General features: G+C 47.7%; 1 protein-coding gene across 8 annotated transcripts in view; it reads left to right on the top strand.

Moving 5' to 3' along the window:
- RBM44 (RNA binding motif protein 44) overlaps positions 1 to 24933 on the top strand; it is a 2201010-nt gene that overhangs the window by 757928 nt on the left and 1418149 nt on the right. For 7 of the 8 annotated variants that reach the window (XM_085645048.1, XM_085645052.1, XM_085645050.1 and 4 more), the window contains one exon: positions 5373 to 5436. The exons of the other annotated variant lie outside the window; for it this stretch is intronic. In XM_085645048.1, the coding sequence (XP_085501174.1) occupies positions 5373 to 5436 (64 nt within the window). The remainder of the gene's footprint in view (positions 1 to 5372; positions 5437 to 24933) is intronic. 8 annotated transcript variants of the gene reach the window in all.

The following is a 24933-nucleotide window of genomic DNA, read 5'->3' as shown; positions in this document are numbered from 1 at the left end:
TGCGGACCTCCAGGACCGATGACTCCCCGAGTATCTCTCGAAACAGGGCCTGTAGATATTGGACCATGTCTGACCCTTCTGCGTCCAACTGGACCCCCCGCACCCGAATGTTGTTCAGCCGAGAGCGGTTTTCAAGATCCTCCGTATGGGCCTGGAGGTCGATTCCCTCAAGCGGATCACCTCCTGCTGGAGTTGTCACCTCTTCTTCTCTGGATTGCTCTTGGTCTTCTACCGTGTCCACTAGATCTCCCAAAGTATCCATGTCCTGGCGGATCTCTCCCACTTCCCCCGCCACCTCGCTTTTCAGGATTTGAAAGTCGTCACTGTAGGGTATTGAATAATGTCTCTAGAAACGCATGAGTTACCGGGTCCTCCGCCGCATCGGGGCTCGTCTGCATGGGTTTAGTGAGCCTATCCTTTAATGATCGGTCTTTCTTGGTTTGCTGCGTCGTCATGACAGCCGCGGCCAAGGTGGATCCTCGGGCGGGGGCCCACTCCAGCCGCGACAAAGGCCCGCTTCTGATTTCATGGGCGCCGGAGCTTGGCTCTCAGCCGTATTGTCTTCAGGCTCTTAGAATTCACTGCTCCGCTCCCGAAGGTTTCCCAAGTGAGGGCCCGCCGCCCCTTTCCCTGCTTTCAGAGGGTCAACGTCGGGTGATCATGCCTCAGGTGAGGCTCGGTCCGTGTCATCGTCATCACTACTCTAGACTGCTCGCCCCTGAGGGCGGTCCTTCTACTGGGCAGTGATGGCCCCCCACTGCGTCCGCCGCCCTCCTCTCTCGCTCTGCCGTTGACCACAATGCCTCCAGGCAAAGCGGGCGCCAATCGAGGTCTCTGGCCGATGCCCCCTCATAGCGACCGTGCCCCGTTAGGCCCAACACGCCTGCGAGCCTGCTCGCCGGCTGGTGCTCCCTGCATTAGGGCCCTTCGTCCCTGACTGTCTTGCCTGGTTGTGCTCACTGATGCGCTTCGGTGGCCGATTGCTGCAGGGCCCAGCGGCGCTGCCACTTGGGGCACTCTGATTGGTGGCTGGCTTCCCGGTGACCGGAGGCAAGGCTTGCACCCCTGCCTCTGGAGCAGTCCCCCGAGAGCGTGTTGCTGCAGTGCACGGGCGCCAGCCGATGAGTCTGGCCGTTGGCCCCCCCCTTGCCGTGCGTTGCCTCTGCTAGCAGTCCCCCTGCTGATCTTATCGCTCTGCGGCCTCCTTTGTGCGCTCTTGGGTCTCTGCTTCCTCCCAGGCCTTGGACAGCTCGGCCCGGTGTCTTCTTTCGTAGGCCAAAGACCAACCCTGCTCCCGTTTGTTACCGCTGGGGGAGGGGGGGCACGCCAGGCTATTTATCTGGCCGAGGCACCCTGCTGCTCGGCCTTTTGCTGACTGGCATGCCCCTCTCTGGCTCTGATCTTGTTGCTAGAGGCATGGTCTCCAGGCTATCTGATGGACCCTCTCTGATGACCGCCTTCCTGCTACCGGGGCCTCTGCGCTGGTGTCGGTCGGGGCTGCTCCGCTCGCTGTCCCTCACAATGGCGATGGGGACCCGGCACCTGCACCGCCCTCAGTTCTCCCTAAGGACTGCACTGTGCCCAGCCAACGTCTCCGGCGCCCCCAATGTCAATCCAGTAAGGGCCCCGCGTCATGCAGCACCGGTGGTGCAGGCGGAGAGCCCATACCAGTCACTCTTCTAGCTTGTAGGCCTTGGGCGTCAGCCAATGTGTCTGGTTGATGCCCGCTAGGCCGATCGATATCTCCCAGGCTCCTAGCGCCGATGTGTTAGCTGCTGGCCTGGCCTGCCAAGGCCCGGCCTGGCACCAAAGCAAGGGCCTCGCAGCTGCGTTCGCCCCGGGTCTCCAGACGGCCTTGAATTTCCCCCGCAGCGTCAGCCGATTGTCTGGCCAATGTCTCGGGGCTATGTTATGGCTCAGCTCTCCTGCGTGCTGCGTCAACCCTGCCTCTCTTCGTCCGTGCTCCGCTCAGGCCTCACCCTGCCTCCTGCAGTCAGTAGCCCGTTCGCTATCTCTTGGCCCCGTATTCCGCCTGGAGCGTTCCGCCACACTCCTCACCTTCGTCAGATGCTCTTGTCGTGCCTGTGTCTGTGCTCTGAGTTCGCCCTGGCTCCATCCAACATCGCTCCGCTCAGGCTCCAGAGCCCTCTCTGCCCTCGGGGCCCGACCACGAAGCTCTCTACACCAGGCCCCGGCTGCGTAGGGCATAAGGTAAGCCAGCTTCAAGCCTCCAAACCCAATTTCATTCTTCTGGATATCGCCGTTGGGCTGGAGGTTTTCCTGTACTTAATCCCGTGCCTTGTGGGGCTGTGTTGCGTGGATGTCAGCAGATTTGGTCTCTCGGGAGGAAAACATGTCTTACCCGCTTGCCATCTTGGCCACGCCCCCCTCCAGCTGTGTTTATTGTGATTTTTCACTATGTGCCAAATATGCATCAATTGAGTACAACCGCTCTAATGACTAGAAGTTTGTGGTGAATGAAAGCTGTGTGTTTGTGAAATTTGCCCAGTGGTTAGAAGTTAGGGCTATGCGACATTTGTACTATACGTAATGCCAGGTGATTCAGAGGAAGGTTTTCCAAAACCTTTTTTTGTAGACACTGACTTAAAATAGGAAGCCAAAAAAGTGAGACATTTAAGAGATAATAGCACTTTCTTTCCATGATAATTTCCCTTCTTCACCAGATTAAAATGGTAGCCCACAAGTTAAGTTCCTGGGAAGGGAAACGTCCTAAGAACGCCACCACAGGAAAGAATCTTGGCACTAGGTTGAGATTCTTGGCATTTAGGTAGCTGCAGTATTTGGGCCTTGTGTCCACCAGCACCTATGGAAACCCATCAATCCCTAATATTTCTGAACTCCTGACACCTGTGGGTGTCCTGTGTGGTAAGGCTCGCTTGGTTGCCACAACTATTTTTTTTAAACCCAGAATGACCCAAACAAGTCAAAGGTCATTGTTTTAAAAAAAAGAAAAAACAAACAGAATGTCCTGACTTTTTATGAGTAAGTTACGGATTTTCAGAGAACAGCAAAACGTCTATTACACTTAATACTAATAAAAGCAGTATCTCGTGAGTGTTTCTTACTTGAGAGTAGAAAACCAAATCTGTGACACTGTAAAGTCTATGTACTGTAAATTTGTTCTCCACATGACCACAATCTTTACTTTTTCCTGTTATGTGCAATTGGCCCACCAACACAATAATATTTTAAATGCAGAGTTTTGGGAACATTGTATAATAGGACTTTTGCCATTTGTCTAAATTCTCGATTTTACTGTCTAAAGAATCTGAAGAAAGGTATTTCCCCCATAATTTGATGTTTGCTGTTGATTCTTAGAAATAAAACATGTTTTATTTGACAAACGTTATCTCATCCTGGATTACCCTCGGTCTCTAGTTTTCTGAAATGTCTGGAATTAGTAGATTCCCTATGGTTCTGGCTTACTTTGAGCCAAACTATTGCAGTCATCACCCTTTGAAATTTCCCCACCCCAATCAAAACCTTTCCTGGTGTCTAGTGTGTTGGTCCCTGTTGAAACCCATTAAGTCATGTCTGCTACCGCCACATTCAGGGGAACAGGGGTTTGGGTAAAGCATTGAAAGGATGTTCCTCTATGAGAGACTGAAGGAAACTTCCATGTTTTGAGGGTTAGGAATTCTGTGAATATAACCAGCATCTTGTTCAGCATGTTGATCTGGCAGGCCTATCATGATTGATTGGGGTACATTCCAGTTGTGAAGCAGATGACCAATACCAGCATCATAAACCAGCATTTTGATTGCATTTGCGTTCCAACTTCCAAAACGTGCTGCACTCGGTCTGCCGGTGGACACCCTTGGTCTTGGCAAGGATATGTTCCTACTCAAAGGAAATTGGAGTGCGTTTCCAGGTTTTGGGAAAAAAATGCCAAAATATCGCAAACCTGATCAGCGTGTTCTCCAGACCGGCCTTTCAGGGCAAGTGAGGTCTGGCTTGATTTCTTAGTTCCTACTGAATTATAAAATATATGGCTTTCAAACTTCTATTTTGTCCCGAGTTTGATACTTGTCATCAAATGAACAATGCTTGAGCGAGTTTTTTTTTTTTTCTGCTCTAAGATTACATAATCGATTGTGCATACTGCATTCCCAAGGAGACCCCCCATATTTGGTATTTTTTGGCTTCAGACATTCAAGGCAACATTTCCTTTGTAAGTGTTCCAGAATCTATTTATGCCCATTCAAGAAATGCAACAAAATATTGAGCACAGTTGTTTTTTTGTTTTTTTACAAGTGTCTCCACAGTTTCTTATCTTCAGTCTGAAATTGGATAATATTGATAGTGTTTGCACTAATACGCAGTCTTGAATGTGAAGACAATGACAAATAGTCTGTACACGTTCACCTAGAGACCAAAGAGTTGTTTGAACAACCTAATGCTAATTTTCTGAAAAACATTTCAGCCCTGATGTGCAAATTCCCCAGTATTGCCTTGCTTAAACAAAAAATCGTACTTACTATTAAAACAATTAATATTCTAGCTAGTAAGCCCAGTCTACTGTTCTAAAGTGTTTAAATTAGTTTTTACAGTAACCAAAGACATCTCTCCTTAGGAGCAAAGTCTTGTTGTCTGCTTAATCTGTACTGATGAGGGTTGTACACAATTGAGAGCATTTCAAATTGCAGCCTTAACAGGTTTCACAGGACCCTGGAAGATCTTTCATTACGGTGAAATTCAAATCACCTTGAGGGTAGCTGAGCAGAAAGAAAAACTGATGGGCCTACCAATGAATTAATCGAGCTGTTACAAATTAGTAGTTATAGATGTATCATTCTCCACCTAGGAAGCTCCCTTAGCCAGTCTCTCAGCAAAGGACCTTGAAAGTCAAACCGAAGAAAACTCCACATAAATATTTTGTATCCCCTGTCGAGCTGTCAGTTATGCAGACTACAGTTAACTCGTTCAGCATAGAGCAAAGAGGGAATAGGAAAGTGAGAGTAATTCAGTCTTTTGAGGGTTTAGTTTGTGGTTGCACTATTGTCTGTTGTGCATGCAAATTTACCTGACTAGGGCATGTATCACACTAAAGCTACCAGAAGACTTCATGAAAAAATTATGTCCCTTTCCGCAAATGAGACTAGCAGGACTGTTACAAGGCAGTTCTGAGACATATGCCACATAGCTTGTGAATCTGGGAAAAAGGCCAATGCCGGAGAACCTAAGAAATATCTGCCTGGAAGACAAGGAGTGGAGGTTACTATATAGATATCTGCAAACTATAGTCTTTGTTTGTGTGACAAAAGTCCCTCCATGTTTTCAATAATAATTTGTAAAGTATAAAGTCATCCTCAAGACAGTTCTTCTGTTTTTTGTTTTTTTTTTCTCTACAGCTGAGAACATAATTTTTCATAAGCACATGGATAGCGTATCCCCTTCAAAGGCAAATTTTAACCAGTGAGTAAAAATGTAAATTCTTTTTACCTTGAATTAACTGCTCTGATTTTCCTTGTTAGGGTGTTCTTTATTAAAAACAAAACTGAATAAATCTGAATTTGTGTAAAAGTGACTTCTACCTGCTTGGGTATTTAATGGTTTGTTAATCTGATTTATAAAGTGCAAAGGTATTCCAGGCACAGGCACAACAGCTAGTGACATACTGACAGATTAGATTAGCCATTTTTTCAGTAGCTTAAGGTAAGCCTGAAGTGAGGTGCAACGTCTCGTAGAAGGAGAAAGAGTTCTGAAGTTTGAGTCCTAAATATGCAATGGATTGCCCTCCTTGTTTGGCCAAGTTGACTCAAGGATTCACTGCTAGGTTCTGACTGCCAGAGCACAGAGAACGGTTGGAGGATATGGGAAAGAACAAGCATTCTTAAAAATGTAGGTTGACTGAGTCAGTCTTATCCATGTAGCTCTGATGCTTTAAACTGGATACGCTTGTCTATAGAATGACAGTGACGATTACGAAGCTGAATAGAAACCAGTGTGGCACAGGTGGCATGCAGCAGTGTTCTAAACAATCTGAAGCCTTTTCAGAGATTTACCAGCCCTCAAGTACAGTATAATACCATAGTTCAGTGGGTAGAAGATCAAGGCCTGAACAATCATGCTTTGGATAGAAATAGGCTGGAGCCATAAGATTTTCAAAGGCATCTAAGCAGGCCAAAATAACTAGCAGACTGTTTATTTATTTGATAGACAATAATGAGCTTTTTTTTCTTGCCATTATCCAAGATCTTTAATGACCTGTTTAGGAATACCTAGATCATCATGCCACCATCATGGGCCCCAAAAGTGAGGCTGATTTCCCACCTCAAGAACCTCAGTCTTAATTTCCAATAAGCTTTAAACAATTTTCCCTCATTCACCGTGCCTTTGAAGCTAGGCATATCTATGAGTAGATGACATGTTATTATCCTCTGAACAAAGAGACCAAGTAATCTGCATTTCATCAGCATAAGAGAACCAAATGAGACCAAATGCTTTCCCTATATCAGCCAGAAGGTGGACATAAACATTTATCTGCGTGGGGTTGAAGGAAGTTAACCGTTTAGGGTCACCCCGCTCACTAATGACCACCGCTCAGCCTTCCATACCAAATTAAGAGTCGGTCAGACAGTAGAGAATACAAACCACTATCTGTTTCTTCAGAGTACACGCAGAGCAGAGCCCAGTCTGCCCAGTTGCTAGAAGGGCAGCTCATGGACTGAAATCAACAAGCATTAAGATTCATTATGTACGTTTCGTAACTGGGCTAAAACACGCCCATAGTGAAATTTTCCAGGCAGTTGCCGCTAAGCAATGAAATACAAAAAAACACAATCTCAGCACTCCTATCTTGCACAAAGTTGCAAAGTTCAAGGTTGCTCCAGTCGGGCCTATCACCAGACAATTGGGAGAGGGCCTCTGTCTAGAAAGAAAGGCATGCACTAATAAGAACAGTCTATTCATTAGTGAAGCAAAACCCAACTTTAGAGAGCAAAACCTAACCAAGGCCTTTACTCCAAAATAGCGAAGGATTGGTTTCGATCATAATTCAAAATGGCGCCTGAACTAGAAAATGGTGCAGCAACTTCTAACTTACATAGAGCAATGCAAAAGCATAAACATTTCTATTCTAACAGACCCTCCTTTTAGCATGAGCTAAAAGACTCTTTAACGGCAGCAAGAAAAATACAAGAACAGGAGACCACGAATAAACTCCTTATGAGCATTCCATATTCTCTGCATCAGGGAGGGACACAGTGAGGAGAGAAGTCTCAAAACTGCCCTATTCGATATTCATGAGGTAGTCTATTTCTTTCTGAACCTTAATCGCAGCATTGGTATCATGAATGGATATTTTCCTTTTAGGAGTGAGAATGGTAGTGCAATATGAACAACAAAAGGGAAGGCACTGGATAAGGACACAACAAAGCACCAGCACCACAATCGGGTAAATTGCCTTCTCAAAAATCTAACCTGCGTTACCAAAAAGTGACCAACTACAATTCCGACTTTCCATTCCCTTGACATTCTCAAGGATGTCTAATATGTGTTTAGTAATATTCTTCTCCATAATCTTGATCCCGACTACACATTGGTCCCCTACTACAGCACACACACCTCCACTCTTAGCTAAGATGAAAATAACTGCATATCTAGTCTGCTCAGAATATATTTGCATACTTTCTGAGTGGTGATGTCACTTAAAGCTGCTACGGTGGTGTTAGACAGTGTTTGCAGCTTGCAACCAAAGTATTCTCTGGCATACTCACCCCTGGCCATGGCAGTACCACCAAAGTAAGTATGGAAGAAAGAATGTATCCAAAAGTTATTCCACTGCTCTACTTATTGACCTCTATATGAGTCACTCCCTCAAATCTTTTTTCAATGTTCTTTTCACCCATCTGATGTTGGGCCTACCATACTTGCAAGGTACACCCAAAGGTAACACCATCCCAAGAGAAACATCTGTACCATTATGGACATTAGAATAAGTACCGTTGGACACAAAATAAAACCCTGGATGTGCATAGATTGGTCCTTCATAATATACTGCTGCATATCTAGTGTACATTCCAAATGTGCTCGGATCCTTTTCATTCACCAAAGAAATTGTATTTTTGTACAATACTATTCCAGAACAATTGATATATAAGGAAGTATCCGTGCTATTAACCATCGGGCAACAAGCAGGATAATAACCAGCCTCCCGAGTAACTACCTGTTCTTTGTAATGCCAACCCACTAATGTGAGCTTCTGTTCCATATAAAAATTATCATAATAGGTATTATCACACCCGGGATAACCCGTCCCCTGGGGCTTTCTAGAATATAAGCAGGGACCTGGATAATAAAAACCAAAAACTCTTCACTTCAGTGAATCTGGTTGGATGAGTATATGTATAATTGACAAGTGACAATGGATATGCAGTCCATAAACTAGTGACAATCAGTGGGGTAACAAGCTGTCCCTTTCCCAAAGAATCTGTTATGTGTATCTAAAATCACATTTGTCAGTGTTGTCCTTTTCTTTAGAGCCTGAGGAATAACCTCACCCTTAGTACGTGAAGGTATGTCCTGACCATTTTCCAAAACCCATGACACCCCACACAATATCATTAGCAACAAATCCACAAGAGTAACGCTTGCTATTTTGTTTTTTCAGGTCTATACCATATCATGTTGAGCAATGCGAATCACTGGCTGCTCTTTTTCAGCAACCATCCTACCAAAAGGATGCATAATGAAGAATGATAGAAATGGGGGGTGGGTCAAAAGGCAAGAGATATATACAAGTTCCTAGTTTCCGTCAGCCTCACTGGTACATGCACCTGTTGTCCATAAATACGTTGGCGCTCTTGAGCACTAGTGGTGGAGCTTGCTCTGTCCTAACTCGTATCCCACTTCAACCAGGATGTTATACCCTTAAGGTATACGTCAGTCTCTCTTATCCAATATTTAACCAACACAAGTCCCTCACATACTACGCTGGTATTATAATTTAGTACAACCTGTCTTAAGCAGTCCATCCCTGTCTAGTCTTTCTTCTACTTGGATGTACCTTCCCTTAGCCAAGGGCGCCAATTGTACCTGGTAGTGGGGCTGAATGGTCAGTGAATAAAGGCTCTTGGATAGCTCGTATTTCCAGGGGAACAGCCGCATTTAGCACATCTTCATTTTCCTTATCTGTCTGTGTCCACGTTAGCTGGGCATCGCTAAATGGGACAAGCCGAGGAACCTGTTCATACTCTGAGGCTCTGATGCAGTCTTTAACCCACTGATCGTAGGGCAGGGGTAAAGGAACCCTGGGACAGTTGGTGGCATGCCCCCAGTTCTTTCGGCCAGCAACTTTTACTGCAATACTCATCACCCAATAGAACCTGTTAACGGCCCCTTTCCTATGTGGCTCCAAACTTTTCTTTTGATGAAAGATTCGGAGCAGTACAAAGTCCCCAGGCTGAATGTCGTGGCAGGGTCCCTCTGGTTTGGAAGGCAGGGACTCCTGCACCTGTTGGTGAATATAACGTAAACTTTATGTTAACTGGCCAAAATAATCAAACACAGGGTACGCAATACCAGAAAAGCGGCGAGGAAGCTGGATGCCCCAGACATTTGCCTGGCGTCCAAACACGACCTCATACAGTGACAGTCCTGTTCTAGGAGCTGTTCTTGTTGACAAGAGCTAACGGTAAAGCATCTGGCCACTGTAACCATGTCGTCTCCACAATTTTTGCAAATTTCAGTTTGAGAGTACCCTTGTACTTCTCAACCAAACCCGCTGACTGTGGATTATTAGCAGCATGGTATTTCTGTTTCACATAGAGACCCTCACAAATTAATTGAATCACTTTTGCATTAAAATGACTTCTGTTGTCACTCCAGATAACTTGGGGCAAGCCGAAACGAGGAAAGACCTCCTTTAGGAGTACCTTTGAAGTTGTAATGGCTGTAAAATCTTTAGTGGGATAAGCCTCAACCCTTTTACTGAATGCACATATAACCACCAAAACATACTTCAAATTATTACATCTCTCCAATTTGATGTAGTCCATTTGAAGGACTTCGAAAGGAAAAGTGGGTGGTGTGAAATTGCCAGGCGGTGTAGGGGTACCCTTCCCAGGATTATGCATCATGCACACCATGCAGTACTTCACTAAGTGTGCACCCGTCTTGGAGATGTTATCATTCTCCCATACAGGGTCTAACAACTTGCACATGCCTTTGGCACTAATATGAGCTGGGCCATAGTAACCACTGGAAGAACATAAGTGTCTTGCAACATCCATCTCTGATTTATCAATCCAACATCCTTCCTCATTCAATTGTGCTGTACTTTGCTGTCACACCACTAATTCTTCTACTTTTTTTCTCCTTTACACTTTCAAGAGTGTCTTCAAACATGACAACCTCAGGAACCCACCTAGCTGGACCTGCTACAAACATTCTTTTCATCTTTGTTCGGGCCGTCTCCTTAGCTGTCTGATCAGCAAAAGCATTTCCCCACCTACATCATCGGTAACCTTTCTGTGGGCACTACACTTTACTGTGGCCAATTTCTTGGGGAGCGTCAAAGCAGACAAAAGCCTTAATATGAGGTGTCCATGTTCGAGTTTGGTGCCATGAGAAGTAAGGAACCCTCTTTCAGGCCAGAGTTGCCCTAAATTATGGGTGACCCCAAAGGCATTCTGGCTGTCTGTATAGATGTTGACAACCAGCCCCTCGCTCAATTCACAGTCTCAAATAAGGGCAGCAAGCTCAGCAGCTTGAGACGACTGATTAGGGGCCCGTAATGTCTCTACTACAGCGCGTAGCGTAGTTATAGCGTAGGCTGCAGTGGTGGTGCCATCTGGTAATTTAAAACAAGAACCATCAACATATAGTTCCCCCTTGTGGGTCAGATAAGGGAACATCAGTCATGTCTACCCGTCCTTTCGTCTCCTCTTCCATCTGGAAGATGCGATCATGTTTATCAACTTCATCATCCTCAGAAGGGAGGGGTAGTAACTTGGCTGGATTCAGAGTCTCACATCTTATAATTGTAATGTGTTTAGCAAATAATGACAGTTCATAACCAGTAAGACATTCACTGGTGAGGTGCTGTGTCTTTTGTCTTATTCAAAAGCGTGTCCTCAGCATGAGGTACCATGACTGAGATCAGTATCAAGTACGAGTCCAGCCGATTGTCTGAAGTGGCCACAGCTGCGACCGCTCTTGGGCCACTTGTGAGGGCTCTCGTGACTGGATCAAGCACAGCAGAGAAATAAGCACACAGCCGTTGCTTATCCCCAAATATTTGTGTTGGGACAGAGCCTGCAACCAGCCATCTTGTGGACCTAAAGCACAAACGGCTTGCCATAGTTAGATATACTAAGCACTGGAGCCGAACAAAGCGCTGTTTTCAATTGCTCAAAAGACTGCTGACATTTAGGCGTCCAAGGCTCATGCACTTCTTTCGTCGTTAATGTAAGCAAAGGTTTGATTAGTAGGGAGTAGTTGGGTATCCACTGGCGACAGTAGGATGTGATACCTATAAAAGCGCACACTTCTTTCTGGGTTTGTGGAATGGGCATTTTAACAATGGTACCAATACTGTCCGGGGTCAACCTACTACCCTACAGCGACAGTAGGTGACCCCCTGTCGACAACTCTGAAATTTAGAAAGAGAACTTTGTCCATGATGAGCCAAATGTAACAATAACTTAACAGTGCTATCTTTGCAACCTTGTTCCGTATCAGAAGCTATGAGGAGATCATCAACCTATTGAACCAATACTTCACCTGAGGGAAGCGACAAGGAATCCAACTGACCTTTTAATGCTTGGCTATCAATACTCTGACTCTCTGTATAGCCCTTTGGAGCTCGACAGCACCTAAAGCTCCTACCGGCTAGGGTGAACCCAAACATGTATCTACTATGTGGATGAATAGGAATACTAAAGAATGCATTTTTCAAGTCAATAACAGAAAAGAATGTAGCAGGAATCATTGTCAAAAGCGTAGTAATATCAGGAACCACTGGAAACTGAGGAACCATCATTTTATTAACTTCATGCAAATCAATCGCAAAACTATAAACCTCTTCATGATCGTCGGAGGAACCTGAGGGTGTCAGTTTAAGAATCTGAAGAATGGGTCTATTACAAATATTGGCAGACGTCACTTCAACTACTCCTTTTTGTATCAAATCCTGAATAATCTGCAGAAGGGCCCGTTCTCCCGCCTGAGGTATCTTATACTGAGGAATACGAGGCAAAATATCATTGTCTTTAACTTGTATCGAAACCGGTGGTATATGTAATAGTTCCACATCTGTATCACCTGTCGCCCATAGAGTGGATGGTACGACAGCAAATTCAGTGGAAAGAGGGAGAGACTGACACTGTTTGGTACCTTCATTTGGACCCATCGTCCTATAAACACCTGCCGGGGAACAATAAATTGTAGCATACAATTTTTTCAAGAAATCCAACCCATCAAATTTTCACCACAATTGAAAGTCAACAAAAACAGGGAATCTACAGCAAAAGGACCAAGGGGTCGTGCTATGGGTCTTACAACCGATGCACCTGAAAAACCTACTGAAACATTGTTATGGCCAGACAGTCGCCCCAGGGTCCAAATGTCGAGAAACGGAACTCTTTGTCGCACCTGTTTCCAGTAAAAATCCCTTAGTCGAGCCTTGCAAATCCGCAGTGACACAAGGACCACGCTGATCTACAGGTATCGAAACTGGTCCCTCACTGTGTCCCTTTCTATCATAGCTGTAGGACATCCCTGTCACCTCATCCAAATCATAATAGTCATGATAATACTGTCCATCACGAGGGTCATCAAAGCAGTTGTTATCAGAACAATCCTGTGAGACCGCAGCGCTCTGTGCTCTCGGTCCCACAACCTCAGCCAAGAGAACCCCGTCCTCTAGGAACCGCAACCTTCTGCAATAGTGCTGGACACTCACTACTCCAATGACCCTCCTCCTTACAGTATGCACACTGATTCGACCCCAAAGGTCGACTGCCTACCAGTACGCGGAAGCTGTCTGGAAGGACCACCATGTCCTCTACCATTCCCTCTAAACACTTGCTGTAACAGCACCTTCGTCGTTCACTCCTTACGTTTTTTTATCAGTTTTTTTTCTTTCTCTTCCTGGTCCCGATGCTCATAGTATTGGGCCATATTCAGAATAACAGAAGGGGAGGAGGTAGACCAAGTAGTCTCAGACGCCTGTAAACGAGTTGTATAATTTCGGGAAGCAAGTTAGAAACCAATCTAACAAACAACCGAACTCCTTACTCTATGGACATATCCTGCCCACTAAAATCCCAAAACTTATCTTCAAACTGAGTAAAGAAACCAGACACACTTTCATCCTTTTTCTGTCGACAAACAGTCAACTTATCCCAACTGACCTTCTTTGGCGGAATAAGAGAGAGCATATATGTATTAATGCTACCTGGCAAAGCAAGTAACTTGGCTCGGGGCTTATCACCTGGCTTCCTTTCCTGATCCCATCCCTTAATCACATCCCATGTGCCACCCAACTCCGCTACATGTTCTTGTGTATGAACCTGTCTCCAAATATCAACCGGAACAAGAAGACCAAAGAACTTTTCAATATCAGCAAGAGTCATTACAGTAGAAGAGGCAGCTTCAGTCCATTCTTTATAATCGACACTGGGATTTTTTTTCTTGGATCAGGCAAGTGAGTCTTAAGAGATAGAACCTCACTTCTTTTCCACAGTGTATAAACCCATTGTTCCTGAAAACTGGCAGCCACACCCGGTTTGGTAACATTACTGAGCTGATCCGTTAACTCCGGTATTTCTGGGTGATGTATAGTATGAACCTCCCGCATCGGAAAGTGAGATACCGACTTGGGGCTGTTCTCATACAACCTACCCCTATAAGCAATTAAAGTTGTAAGATTTCCCAAAACTTGGCATGGCCCCAAGTCACTAACATACATAAATATCAAATAAAATTTGAGGCGTATCCGTCCCAAAGTGTTGCTGCCAAAGAACAATCAATGTAGCGGACATATGCTTAAGAGCATGTTGCTGTATAAAAGCCTCAAAATCTCACATAACTTCCCCAGACATCCTCCACACTATAAATCCCATTACAAGCCCACTGTGCAGCCTGCTTAGCCATTACTTGTTTCTCTTCATCCCCCACCCCATATCGCACTAAAGGGCCCATGCGCTCCTTAAATATTGTCCAATCTCTATCCTCAAATCCGCGGACTGGTGTTTCAACACTCAGACGTCGCAGGATGAAAAACCATGGAAGTAGAGGCAACAGAAGTAACAGGTACAATTGTCGCAGGCGCTTGTACCGGGGAAGAGAGAACCGAGGATATAGGAGTCAAGACAACAGGTGTGCTAATAGTCACAGTTGCCAAAGATGGCAAAGACAAATAAGGAGCAGGGGGGGCCGTGGCCAAAGCCGTTGAAACAGCTGTAGATGCCGGAACAGTTGGAGCAGATTTAACATGCTGCTGTGACTGTAAAGGAAGAGCAGGATATATCCTCTGCAGGGCATATGGAGGCGGGTTCAAGTATCTAGTAATTCCTCCACAAAAGTATAATTTTCCTCTTGGGCCAAATAAGACTTATCAATATGTATCCGAAACCTCCTATCTTCACATTCCACTCCTGTCGCCTGTTTTTCTCTATCATATGCTACAGCTTTCTGGGTCAGTGTTTGCATTTGCCCCTTCGGTGCATCTTTTTCCATCTTCAATCATCTCTGTCTAGCCACCTTCTGCCTCGTTTGAAGAGAATCAAACATTGATTGCCTATTCCGTCTTTTAAACAACTGTTTCTGTAAAAACCCAATTTTTTTGTTTGTCAAATGTATCCGTCAGCAGCCCTTGTAATTCGACATTGTCCCTCATATATTTGTGCCATAATGTCCTAAATATAATAGGGCCAAGACCGTGCTTCACATACATGTCAAAACTAGGAGTGCCTTCTGGAGGCGCCGGCTGAGCTCATTCCAATCGAGCATCTACAGAGCAGCAACGACAACACAAATACAAGATCTTGCTAAACCCAGGCATTTTCAAAGAAAACAAATTCATTATTTTTAGCTGGCAAAGCAGTTGCAAATGATTTTATCAAAAACAGTCCTCCGACTGTACCAAACTCAAACCAGAATGGTACCATATCCACAAAGAACCAAAACAAACTCACCTGATATGAGTAGCACAAACAAACCTATTCTCCACTGCTGACTCTTCAGACCAAACGGTCAGGTCCAAGGGTTTCGCCGTTTAGGTCTCCAATCGGGATGACCACTGGGCGAGGCACGGTGCGGCAGAACGGAAGGGGCAGCTGCGAGCAATCAATACTCCTCGTGCAGGTATCCCTAAACAGTCAGTCCAACCCAATGATGGCCTCTACCTCCCCCTGTCCACCGAAGGGGATGGACCAATCACCCTAAGGAGTCCCTGTTTGGGTGCCAACTGAAGGAAGTTAACCTTTTAGGGTCAGCCGGGTCACTAATGACCACCTCTCAACCGTCCATCCCAAATTAAGAGTTGGTTAGACAGTAGAGAATACAAACCAACAACTGTTTATTCAGAGTACACTCTGAGTGGAGCCCAGTCTGCCCAGTCACTAGGAGTGCTGCAGAGGGACTGAAATCAACAAGCCTAAAGGTGCATTATGTGTGTTTCGTAACTGGGCTAAAACACGCCCATAGTCGAATTTTCCAGGCAGGTGGATCTAAGCAATGAAATACAAAAAAATAACCATCTCAACACTCATATCTTGCACAAAGTTGCAAAGTCCAAGGTTGCTCCAGTCGAGCCCATCACCAGACAAGTGGGAGAGGGCCTCTGTCTGGAAAGAAAGGCATGCACTAATAAGAAGTCTATTCATTTGTGAAGCAAAACCCAAGCTTGGAGGAACGAAACCTAACAGGCCTTTTCTCAGAAATAGCGAAGGATTGGCTTCAATCATAATTCAAAATGACGCCTGAACTAGAAAATGGTGCAGCGAATTCTAACTTTCATAGCAATGCGAAAGCGTACAACTTTTTTCTTCTAACAGACCATAGAGGTTCCTTGTACAGAGTTTTCATTCTACTTTTTGTTATCCTAAACATGTATTCTTACTCCAGTTAAATGTTTGTGAATCTTTGACAATTGAGAACTGCTATTAACACTGTTTGTTGAACCAAGAGCTATGGCAAATGTGTTAATGTCTTTACAATAGGACTGGAAGATGACCACTTAAACCCTCCCATCTTTAAATAGTAGATCCTTTGATCCAGCAGATTAAGTTCTGGATGAAGTTGTCTCTTTTTTCAATTGGCTGAGTTAGTCTTAAACATGGTGATTCGTCCCACATTCCTATACCTTTTTATGAACATACCACTCATGAAAGAAACTATTGGAGAAAGATTCCTCACCTTCAAATTACCCCCAGGCGTCAGAGTGGATCCGGAGAATGTTTCCTCAGCAGTACCCCTGCGCGTCGGTAGGTGGCGTCAATGTTGCGGTATGTACTTAGATGCCGCCCCTGCGCGCTGATGCCAGTTCCTAATTTTTGCACGCCAGCCAGCGCAGATCCGGAGAGAGCAGTACCTAGTCACTTTCTGACTCTTTTTTTTTTTTTTTTTTTTTTTTAAACTTCCTCCGACTCCTGGTGCACAGGGATGTCATCTCAGCAGACCGGCTTCAAGACTTTTGGCTCCTGTCACAAGCTGATGTCAGTGACGGACCCTCATCTTGTTTCTCTCTGGTGCCTGGAGTGCAATCACGACCCTAAGTTGTGCTCCAACTGCCGGGCCATGGCCCGAAGTCTTTGCCGAAGCGGTCCCGAAAGCTTCTGAAGGCCCGGCAGTTAGCTCCACGCCGCTCGAGGTCCCAGTTGAGAGGGAGGTCGCGGGTCCGGTCGCGGAGCTATCACCATCATTTCTCATCGAAGTCTTCGTCTTCGGGTAAGTCGAAGCACAAGAAGAAGGTGAAGAAGCACCATCGCTTTTCGCTTTCTCCCGTCCGTCGGCCGGATGCGGAAGGTAGTTGCCCGGCTCCGCCTGTGGAGCCTGTTGGGTCGACTCTGGCCTTCCCTCCCTTCCCGGGAGCAAGAGCGACCCCTGCCCAACCTCGTAGACTTTACAAAGCCCTCCACTCTATATTTGGGCAGCCTGACTCTACGGGTGTGCCTTCGGGCCCTGTGGACTCGGCTGGGGGTTCTAGGCCTTCGATGCCGGTAGCTTCGGCTCCGGTGCCACAGGGATCCAGCCCTGGATCCGGATCGGCGCCGGTGGACCTAACGACACCTCCTCTGGTGCCAAATCCATTTGCGACACCTCCGCTCCCTCGTGTCCCCAACTGATGTCGACCCCAGTCTCCCACTCGACTTGGACACTGAGCCGGATGGGCGTCGTCAGACATCAGGACTGGCGCCTACTGGCACTTTTGTACCCCTGTTCTCCCCTGATGTCTCCTATCGCCGTGAGTGGGTACCAGAGGAGGGTGAGGAGGCCTGGGAGGGGTTTGTGGACCCTCTAGCAGACCAGTTAGCCATGTTCTCTTGTGCAGTTGCCGAAGGGAGAGACGCAGCCAAGTTCACCATACGATGTGGACTGGACACCGCCGACTCGCTGGGCAGGACTATTTCAACGTCCGTAGCCATGAGACTGTATTCCTGGCTGAGGTCCACTGGCTTTTCGGGTGATGTCCAAGCTACACTTTTGTACATGCCCTTTGATGGCCGTCGTTTGTTTGATGACGAAGCAGACCACTCGCTCGACTGCTTTAAGGACTCCAGGGCTATGGCCTGGGCCTTGGGCCTCGTTTCTACCTCTCGCGCCACACAGTATGCTCTTCGCACCTTTCGTGGGTACGGAAGTGGTGCCCCGCCACGTTCTGTGCAGAGCCAGAGTCCTGCGCAAGCCATCCAGCCTCTGCGTGGCTGGGGACGTGGGACCCACTGTCGTGCGTCTGGGGGCCAGCGGACGGGCCAGTCCACCAGTGCCCCCTCTGCAGCAGTCTCCAAGCCCTCCTAGTCAGACCTTTCAGGCTCACCTTTCGCCAGTGGGCGGCAGGATCCGCCTTCATCTCCCCCACTGGCTCAACATCGTGTCGGACAGGTGGGTTTTAAAGATAGTCCGAATGGGCTACTCCCTCCCTTTCAAGACTACCTCTCCATCCATGCCACCTCAATTCCATCAGATGTCGGAGAATCACTTGGCCCTTCTCTGTCAGAAAGTGAGGGCTCTCTTGGCCAAGGGAGCCATCAAGCGCGTTCCTGCACAGAAGTAGGTCGTGGTTGTTGTTCTCACTAATTTCTGGTGCCCAAGATGGACAAGGGCCTGCGTCCTATTTTGGATCTCAGGAACGTCAACCGCTTTCTCCAGAAGGAGAAGTTAAAATATTGACATTGTCTCAGGTCCTGTCTGCCCTCGACCCCGGGGACTGGATGGTAGCAATGGACTTGCAGGACGCTTATTTTCACATCCCCGTCCTGCCGGCCCACAGGCGTTACTTAAGGTTCAAGGTAGGCCATGAGCACTTTCAGTTTACCATGCTCCGCTTTGGCCTTACCAGCGCCCCTCGGGTGTTAACGAAATTGGTGGTGGTCGCAGCTCATCTACACAGATCAGGGGTTCCAGTCTTCCCCTATCTGGACGACCCCAGGCTGTCGTCTCTCACCTCCAGACTATGGCTGACCTCCTGCATTCGCTGGGGTTCACCGTCAATGTGCAGAAGTCACACCGGATACCCTTTTAGTAGCTCCTTTTCATCGGAGCAGTTCTGGACACAGAGCAGTTTCGGGCTTATCCTCCGGAGCAGCGAGTCCGGGATATTCAGGCTATGATTCAGATCTTTCAGCCTCTATCCTGGGTTTCGGTCAGAATGACCCTGAGGCTACTGGGCCTCATAGCCTCCTGCTTTCTGCTGGTGAACTATGCCAGGTGGCATATGCGGGCTCTGCAGTGGGACCTGAAGTTCCAGTGGGCACAGCATCAGGGAAATCTTTCCGATTGCATCCAGATCTCGGAGGGCACTGCACACCAATTGCAGTGGTGGCTAACAAACCAGAATTGGGTCAACGGCAGATCCCTCTCCCATCCCCCAACCAGAGTTCACAGTGGTGACAGATGCATCACTTCTGTGGTGGGGTGGCCACATGGCGGATGCGGTGATCAGAGGCCTCTGGTCTCCGGCTGAGTCTGAGCTCCATAACAACCTTCTGGAGCTCAGGGCGATTCGTCTTGCACTGACTGCATTCCTTCCTTCTGTCAAAGGAAGAGTACTGCAGGTGTTCACGGACAACACCACTGCCATGTTGTACTGCAACAAACAGGGCGGGGTGGGGTCGTGGACCGTATGTCAAGAGGCTCTTCATCTTTGGACATGGCTGGAACATCAGGGCATGTCTCTGGTAGTTCATCACCTGCCCGGTTCGCTGAACGCCAGGGTGGACGAACTCAGTCGCCGGTGGAGGATGGATCACGAATGGTGTCTTCACTTGGAGGTGGTGCAAGGTCTCTTTCAGCAGTGGGGAGATCCTTGGTTAGATCTATTCGTCACCGAAGATAACGAGCAATTTCAGCAGTTCTGCGTGTTGGAATTTCAAAGGCGGCACTATCTAGGCGACGCTTTTCGTCCCGAGTGGAATTGCGGGCTTCTATACGCCCTTCCGCCTATACCACTTCTACCCAGAGTGCTGAAGATCGAGCTCGACTGGGCCAAGTCATTCTTGTGGTTCCGGACTGGGCACGAAGGGTTTGGGATCCCAAGCTCTTGCACATGGCCATCGATCCTTCAAACAAACGGCCCCTTCGGGAGGATCTTCTGTCACAGCAGCAGGGAACTGTCCTCCACCCGAACCTGTCCAGCCTCCACCTCCTTGCTTGGAGATTGAGCAGCAACTGTTGATAGTTTTCGACCTTCCTCCCGAAGTCTGTAACGTTATCTTGGCAGCCAGGTGTCCCTCCACTAAAACGGTATACGCCTGTAGATGGAACAAATTTGGCATGGTGCGCAGCAAAGGCTGTAGATCCCCTTTTCTTTTTAACTACATATCTTATTGAGTTTCATGGTACATAATGGACCGTGGCCCTCTGTATATATTTTAAATGCATGATAAACCAGGAGTACTAATACAAATATGAAACCGTAACGCCTGCGAAACCCACAGGTAAAACAACAAAAACATGGCACAGATAGTCTGATTCCACGAAGCTCAGTAAGTCTCAAGAAGTGTGTGGGCAGACGGTAGCATACTTTGTCTGGGTAGCTCGATGGCCATGTATGTGCAGGGGACAATCTTATCAGGGGTCTCTGGCTGGTAGGGGCGGTAGACCTACACCCCTTGGCCTGAAACACCGCGATCTCTGCTCCCATTGCTCTATCTATTGCCTTTTTCCACCTGGCGCTTGTCGGAGGGACGGGGGACGTTTCTTTCCACATCTGGGTGATACCTCACTTGGCTAGAGTGTTGGCTAGAAAGAGCAAATTTTGCTTGTACCGATTCCTACCATTTCCCTCGGTACTATGAAGTAGGGACAGTCTTTGATCGAATGGGAGATCCCACAAAATAAGCCAGGCCCAGGCAGGACGCAATCCTCAGCGAGAACGGTTGCAATGCGACACAGCTCCAGACAGTGTGTAGGAAGGTCCCCTCTTTCCTCCGCATCCCAGACACATGGGAGTCTGGATGACACCCATTTTCCATATTTGGGATCGTCTATAATATATACGATGTATGTACTTGAATTGTATGAGGCGGTAGCGTGTTGACACCGCCGCGCCCCGGGGGCTGGCCAGGACTTCAGTCCAGTCGTCATCAGTCAAGTCGGGTATGTCCTCAAGCCATGCTGTTTTAGTGTTTTGTAGTGTTGTACTGGTGTGGGGTGTCAGTGTCTGGTAAATCTGACAGATCTTATGTGTTCCTAGGTCCCCCATCAGCAAGCGGCCTTCAAGGGGATGAAATTGGGGTAGGGTATCCAGTGAATGAATTAGGGGAGTGAGTGCATGCTTTTAACTGGAGAGTTTTGTAAAATTGCCTCCTATGCAAGTGGAACTCTGTCTACAGTTGTTGGAACGATTTTAGGGTAGTGCCCTGCATTTAGTCTCCCAGGGTGGATATGCTCACCAGGTCCCATTTGTGGAATCCCGATAGGGCCACTACGGGACGAAGATATATGCCCTGCCACAGTGGAATCGCCTGTGTCGGGCGGCCTCGCCACCCCATTTGTCCGACCGCGTATCTCCAGAGCCGAACCGCAGTTCTGCTCGCAGGGAGCAGGAAGTCCAGGCCTTGTGTACTATATAGGAGCTGAAGAAGGGGGGTACCCTCCATTGTCATGTGCTTGAGTGCGAAAGCGGGGTCTGTTGCCGAGTTATGCCACTATTCGTTTAAGATGAATAAATGGGAGGCTATGTAGTGGGCATAGACATCTGCTACTGCAATGCCTCAACAGTACGTTGACTTAGTGCAGGTGCTCAATACCACCCGGACTGCTTCTCCATTCCAAAGGATTTTATGTATAGCGTTAACTTGCGCAAACCATATACGCAGTATATTATATGGAAAATTCTGTAACCTGTATAATATTCTGGGTAAAGAGACCATTTAGTAAATCACCGAATGCCTGTACAGTGAAAGTGGAAACCAAATTGGTGTCTCCTCTTTTAGGCTGGTGATAAGTGGGTTGATGTTGTGTGCCCATGAGGTCTGTCCGAACACTTGGAGGATCTGTAGGGTTCGGGGTCCGGAGATCCATGGGCCGCTTGTAGGAGAGTAGGGTCTGCTTTCTATGTTCACCCCCACTTTTTGCTTTTGCTTTACTGGTTTTCGACTTAGATGTGGCTGTGGGCCTGCTAATCAGACCCACAGCCCTGCTGTTCTCTCTCTAAATTAATACTATGTACTTTAGGTGCATAACCCATTTGGATAGGATCACCTTATTGGCCCCTGTACAGTGTACCCTAGGTACCCAGGGCATAGGTGTACCCTAGGCCTACCAGGGACTGCAGCATGTATTGTGCCACCCCTGGCCTGGCCTTCCATTTTGACACAACTGGCTGATCACTCAGCTGGGGCAAGGTCGTGTAATCACCCCTTGCTTAGGTGTAGTATTCCTATACCTAACTTACATATAGACACATGTGTACCTATCAGTCACTCCTATGGCAGGCCTTGACAATCCTGGAGGCAGAGTGCTTGGTAACATGTGAGATGGTGCTCTAGCATGAGCTGAGCCTGTCTGCAGCTTTTGGAACCTTGTCCTTATAGCTGTTCTATGATATAGCCTACCATATACTCTTAAAGTGCCTTATAATCTTAGACGGTTATGGTAACTATGGTCTGGCTTTATCAAAACATGTCGTGTAAGGTGTCTAACACTCGGGAATAATACCCCCATGCCATTTCTGGACATGAGAATATTATTCCCCCCTTCTAGAGGGAAAGACATGTTAAAATCATACTTCAACTGTTAGCCTCTGACCAAAGCCTCAGCATCACAAAATGGATGCTGCTGCCACGACACAAGTCTGACCTCCTGCAGCTGGGAGTGATCCCAGCCAGGGAGGCCTGGACAATAGGTTTCCTGCTTGGGGAGGTGCTAGCACCTCTCCAGACAGCCTTTAGTGTATTGGGGCAGGGTGGGCTGAAAGGAATGAGACATGCCTGGGGCAAACAAGGTGTTCCTTGCATAGTCCAGTTCAAACCGGCGCTGGGGCACTCCAGCCCCAGCTCTGGCGCGAAACTGGACAAAGGGAAGTGGGTGTAACCACCCCCTCCCAGGTCCCACCCATAAGGCGTGACCTAGCAGGTATCCCAGCCCCCCAGATTAGTATAAGAGTGGGAGTTGGGCCTCAAGACTTTAGATTATCCTGAACCTGCAAAACTGAACAGAAACTCTGGACCTTCGACATTCGACGAAAGAAGAAGACTGAAGAATCTCCCTTGTAGCCAAGGAGTGGCTACCCTGTGCAAACAGGCACCATCAAGAGACTACCCTTTGCTTTGCGACAGTTCTACGAGGAACCGACTGCAGAGCCCGACCAGAGCCTTGATTTCCAGACTTCTCCGACCCTCATCCACATCTGCAGCAGAGCTGAGATCCGTGGAGGTGACGAGCGACGTGGGACCGGCTATCTGGGAAAAGTGGCTAGTAACTTACAGCGCAGCTTCTGAGGTACCCTCGAAGTTGTGCACCGGGGATTGAGAAGCCCCAACCCCAAGCACCATCTGCACCGAAGACCAGCCCCCCACACTCCACGAGTCCTGCGTGGGGCCCTTCAGCATTTTCCTGCTTGCCGCGTCTGTCCGGTTGCTTGCCCGCTGGCTAGTGGCCTTTGTGACGACGCTCCCTGAAATCTTCTGCGCTGGTTTGGCCCCTCCAGACTGGCTCCCGCTTCTCTGCAAAGCAGAAGCACCCCAGACCTTCCTGGTCTGCACCAGAAGCAAGTCCCTTGTTCTTCGTGGGTTCCGCTTGCCAAGGCTTGGTGAGTCCTAGTCCAACTTCGACGCCGCCGACAGCAAGAGCCTTCGTGGGACAGCTCGCCTCCTGGTCCTGGTCGTCCTCGACGCTTCCTGGTCCTCCTGGCTGCAGCGACAAGCTTCACCTTCACCTGCAACTCTTCACGACATCGCCTGGTTCCTTCCTGGTTCCACGTGGTCACTGGCTAGTGACCTTGACTCTGTCCCTTCTGCTTGCAGGTTTCTTCTCTTCTTGATCCCAGCCTTGGGATCCACCGGACACTCTCCCCTGACTGCCTGTCTGCATCTTTCTTCAGGCATCCATAGGAGTCGACGACGAAAACGACGCATCTTCACCCCTATGCACCCGCAGCCTGGGGGCTAGGTAACTTGGGTACTCCGGTGCTCATCAGGATAGTGACTATCCTAGTGTCTAGTTTTCAAGTCTCACCTTCCTAGCTACTCCGGAAGTGTCCTAAATCTACCGTTTTCTAAACTGTACTATTGCTATTGACTTTTACGCATTACACGTGAGTGTTTCCACTCTGCACACGAATCCCGTGGGCCTCCCACTTCCTAACTAACGCTAGTGTAGTGTAGCCCCAGCGATTCCCTAGGCCTAGGCCTATTCTATTTCCGTGACAGTGGTCCTTATACCACTTACTTAGTATATGGTTTGCGTGGCCCCTAGGGCCTAACTGTATTACTTACCTGTGTGACTTAATGTATGCATAAATAAGACTGTGTTGTACTTACCTCTAATCTCATAAAGAGTGCTGAGGGTTTGCTTAGAATAAATACACTTTATTTTATATATATATATCTGTTGTGGTGTCCTTTCATTTGGTATTCAAGGGATTATATATGGTATCACAGCTGGCTTCACATGCCATTCAGAGTTTAGCCTAAGACTGCTCTTGTCCATGCTACCACTAGGATAGCTGGTCTATAAGGTTGACTTTACAACCAATCACCATAAGGGTATTTGGACTGATATAAGGTGTACACTATAACTAGTGACATCATACATCAGGCCAACTTCTCACACCGCTCATAAAGAACAGCACATCATCCGCGTAAAGTGCGAGGCGGTCAGATTGGGACTGTGACCATTTGAAGCCTCTGATCAGCGGATCGCCACGCACCCAAGCCATCAGGGGATCCAAGGCCAGGGCGTACAATAGTGGAGACGGGGTAGCCCTGTCTCGTGCCTCTGCTAAGGAAGGAGGCTGACCAGTGCCCTGCGATCCAGACAGAGGCCGTTAGGTCCGTTTAGAGCAGGCGTATGTAGGCTAGGAGGCACGGGCCGAAGTTAATGGCTTCGAGGAGTTGGAAGAGGTACGACCAGCTGAGAGAGTAACACCTTGTCTGTGTCGGCCAGTGGACTGGCTGCGGGGTGCCCTAGCTCCGGGGCCTTTGCCATGGCGTTATGGACTCTGCGGATGTTGTTACAAGTGGATCGATGTGGCATGAAGCCGGACTGATCCGGGTGGATCAGGTGCCGCCTGCAGACATGCAG

This window comes from Triturus cristatus, chromosome 3_1 (assembly GCF_964204655.1).
Source record: "Triturus cristatus chromosome 3_1, aTriCri1.1, whole genome shotgun sequence".
In the NCBI taxonomy this organism is placed as follows: domain Eukaryota; kingdom Metazoa; phylum Chordata; class Amphibia; order Caudata; family Salamandridae; genus Triturus; species Triturus cristatus.
Note: the sequence above shows the minus strand (reverse complement) of the source record. Positions and strands in the feature narration are given on the sequence as shown.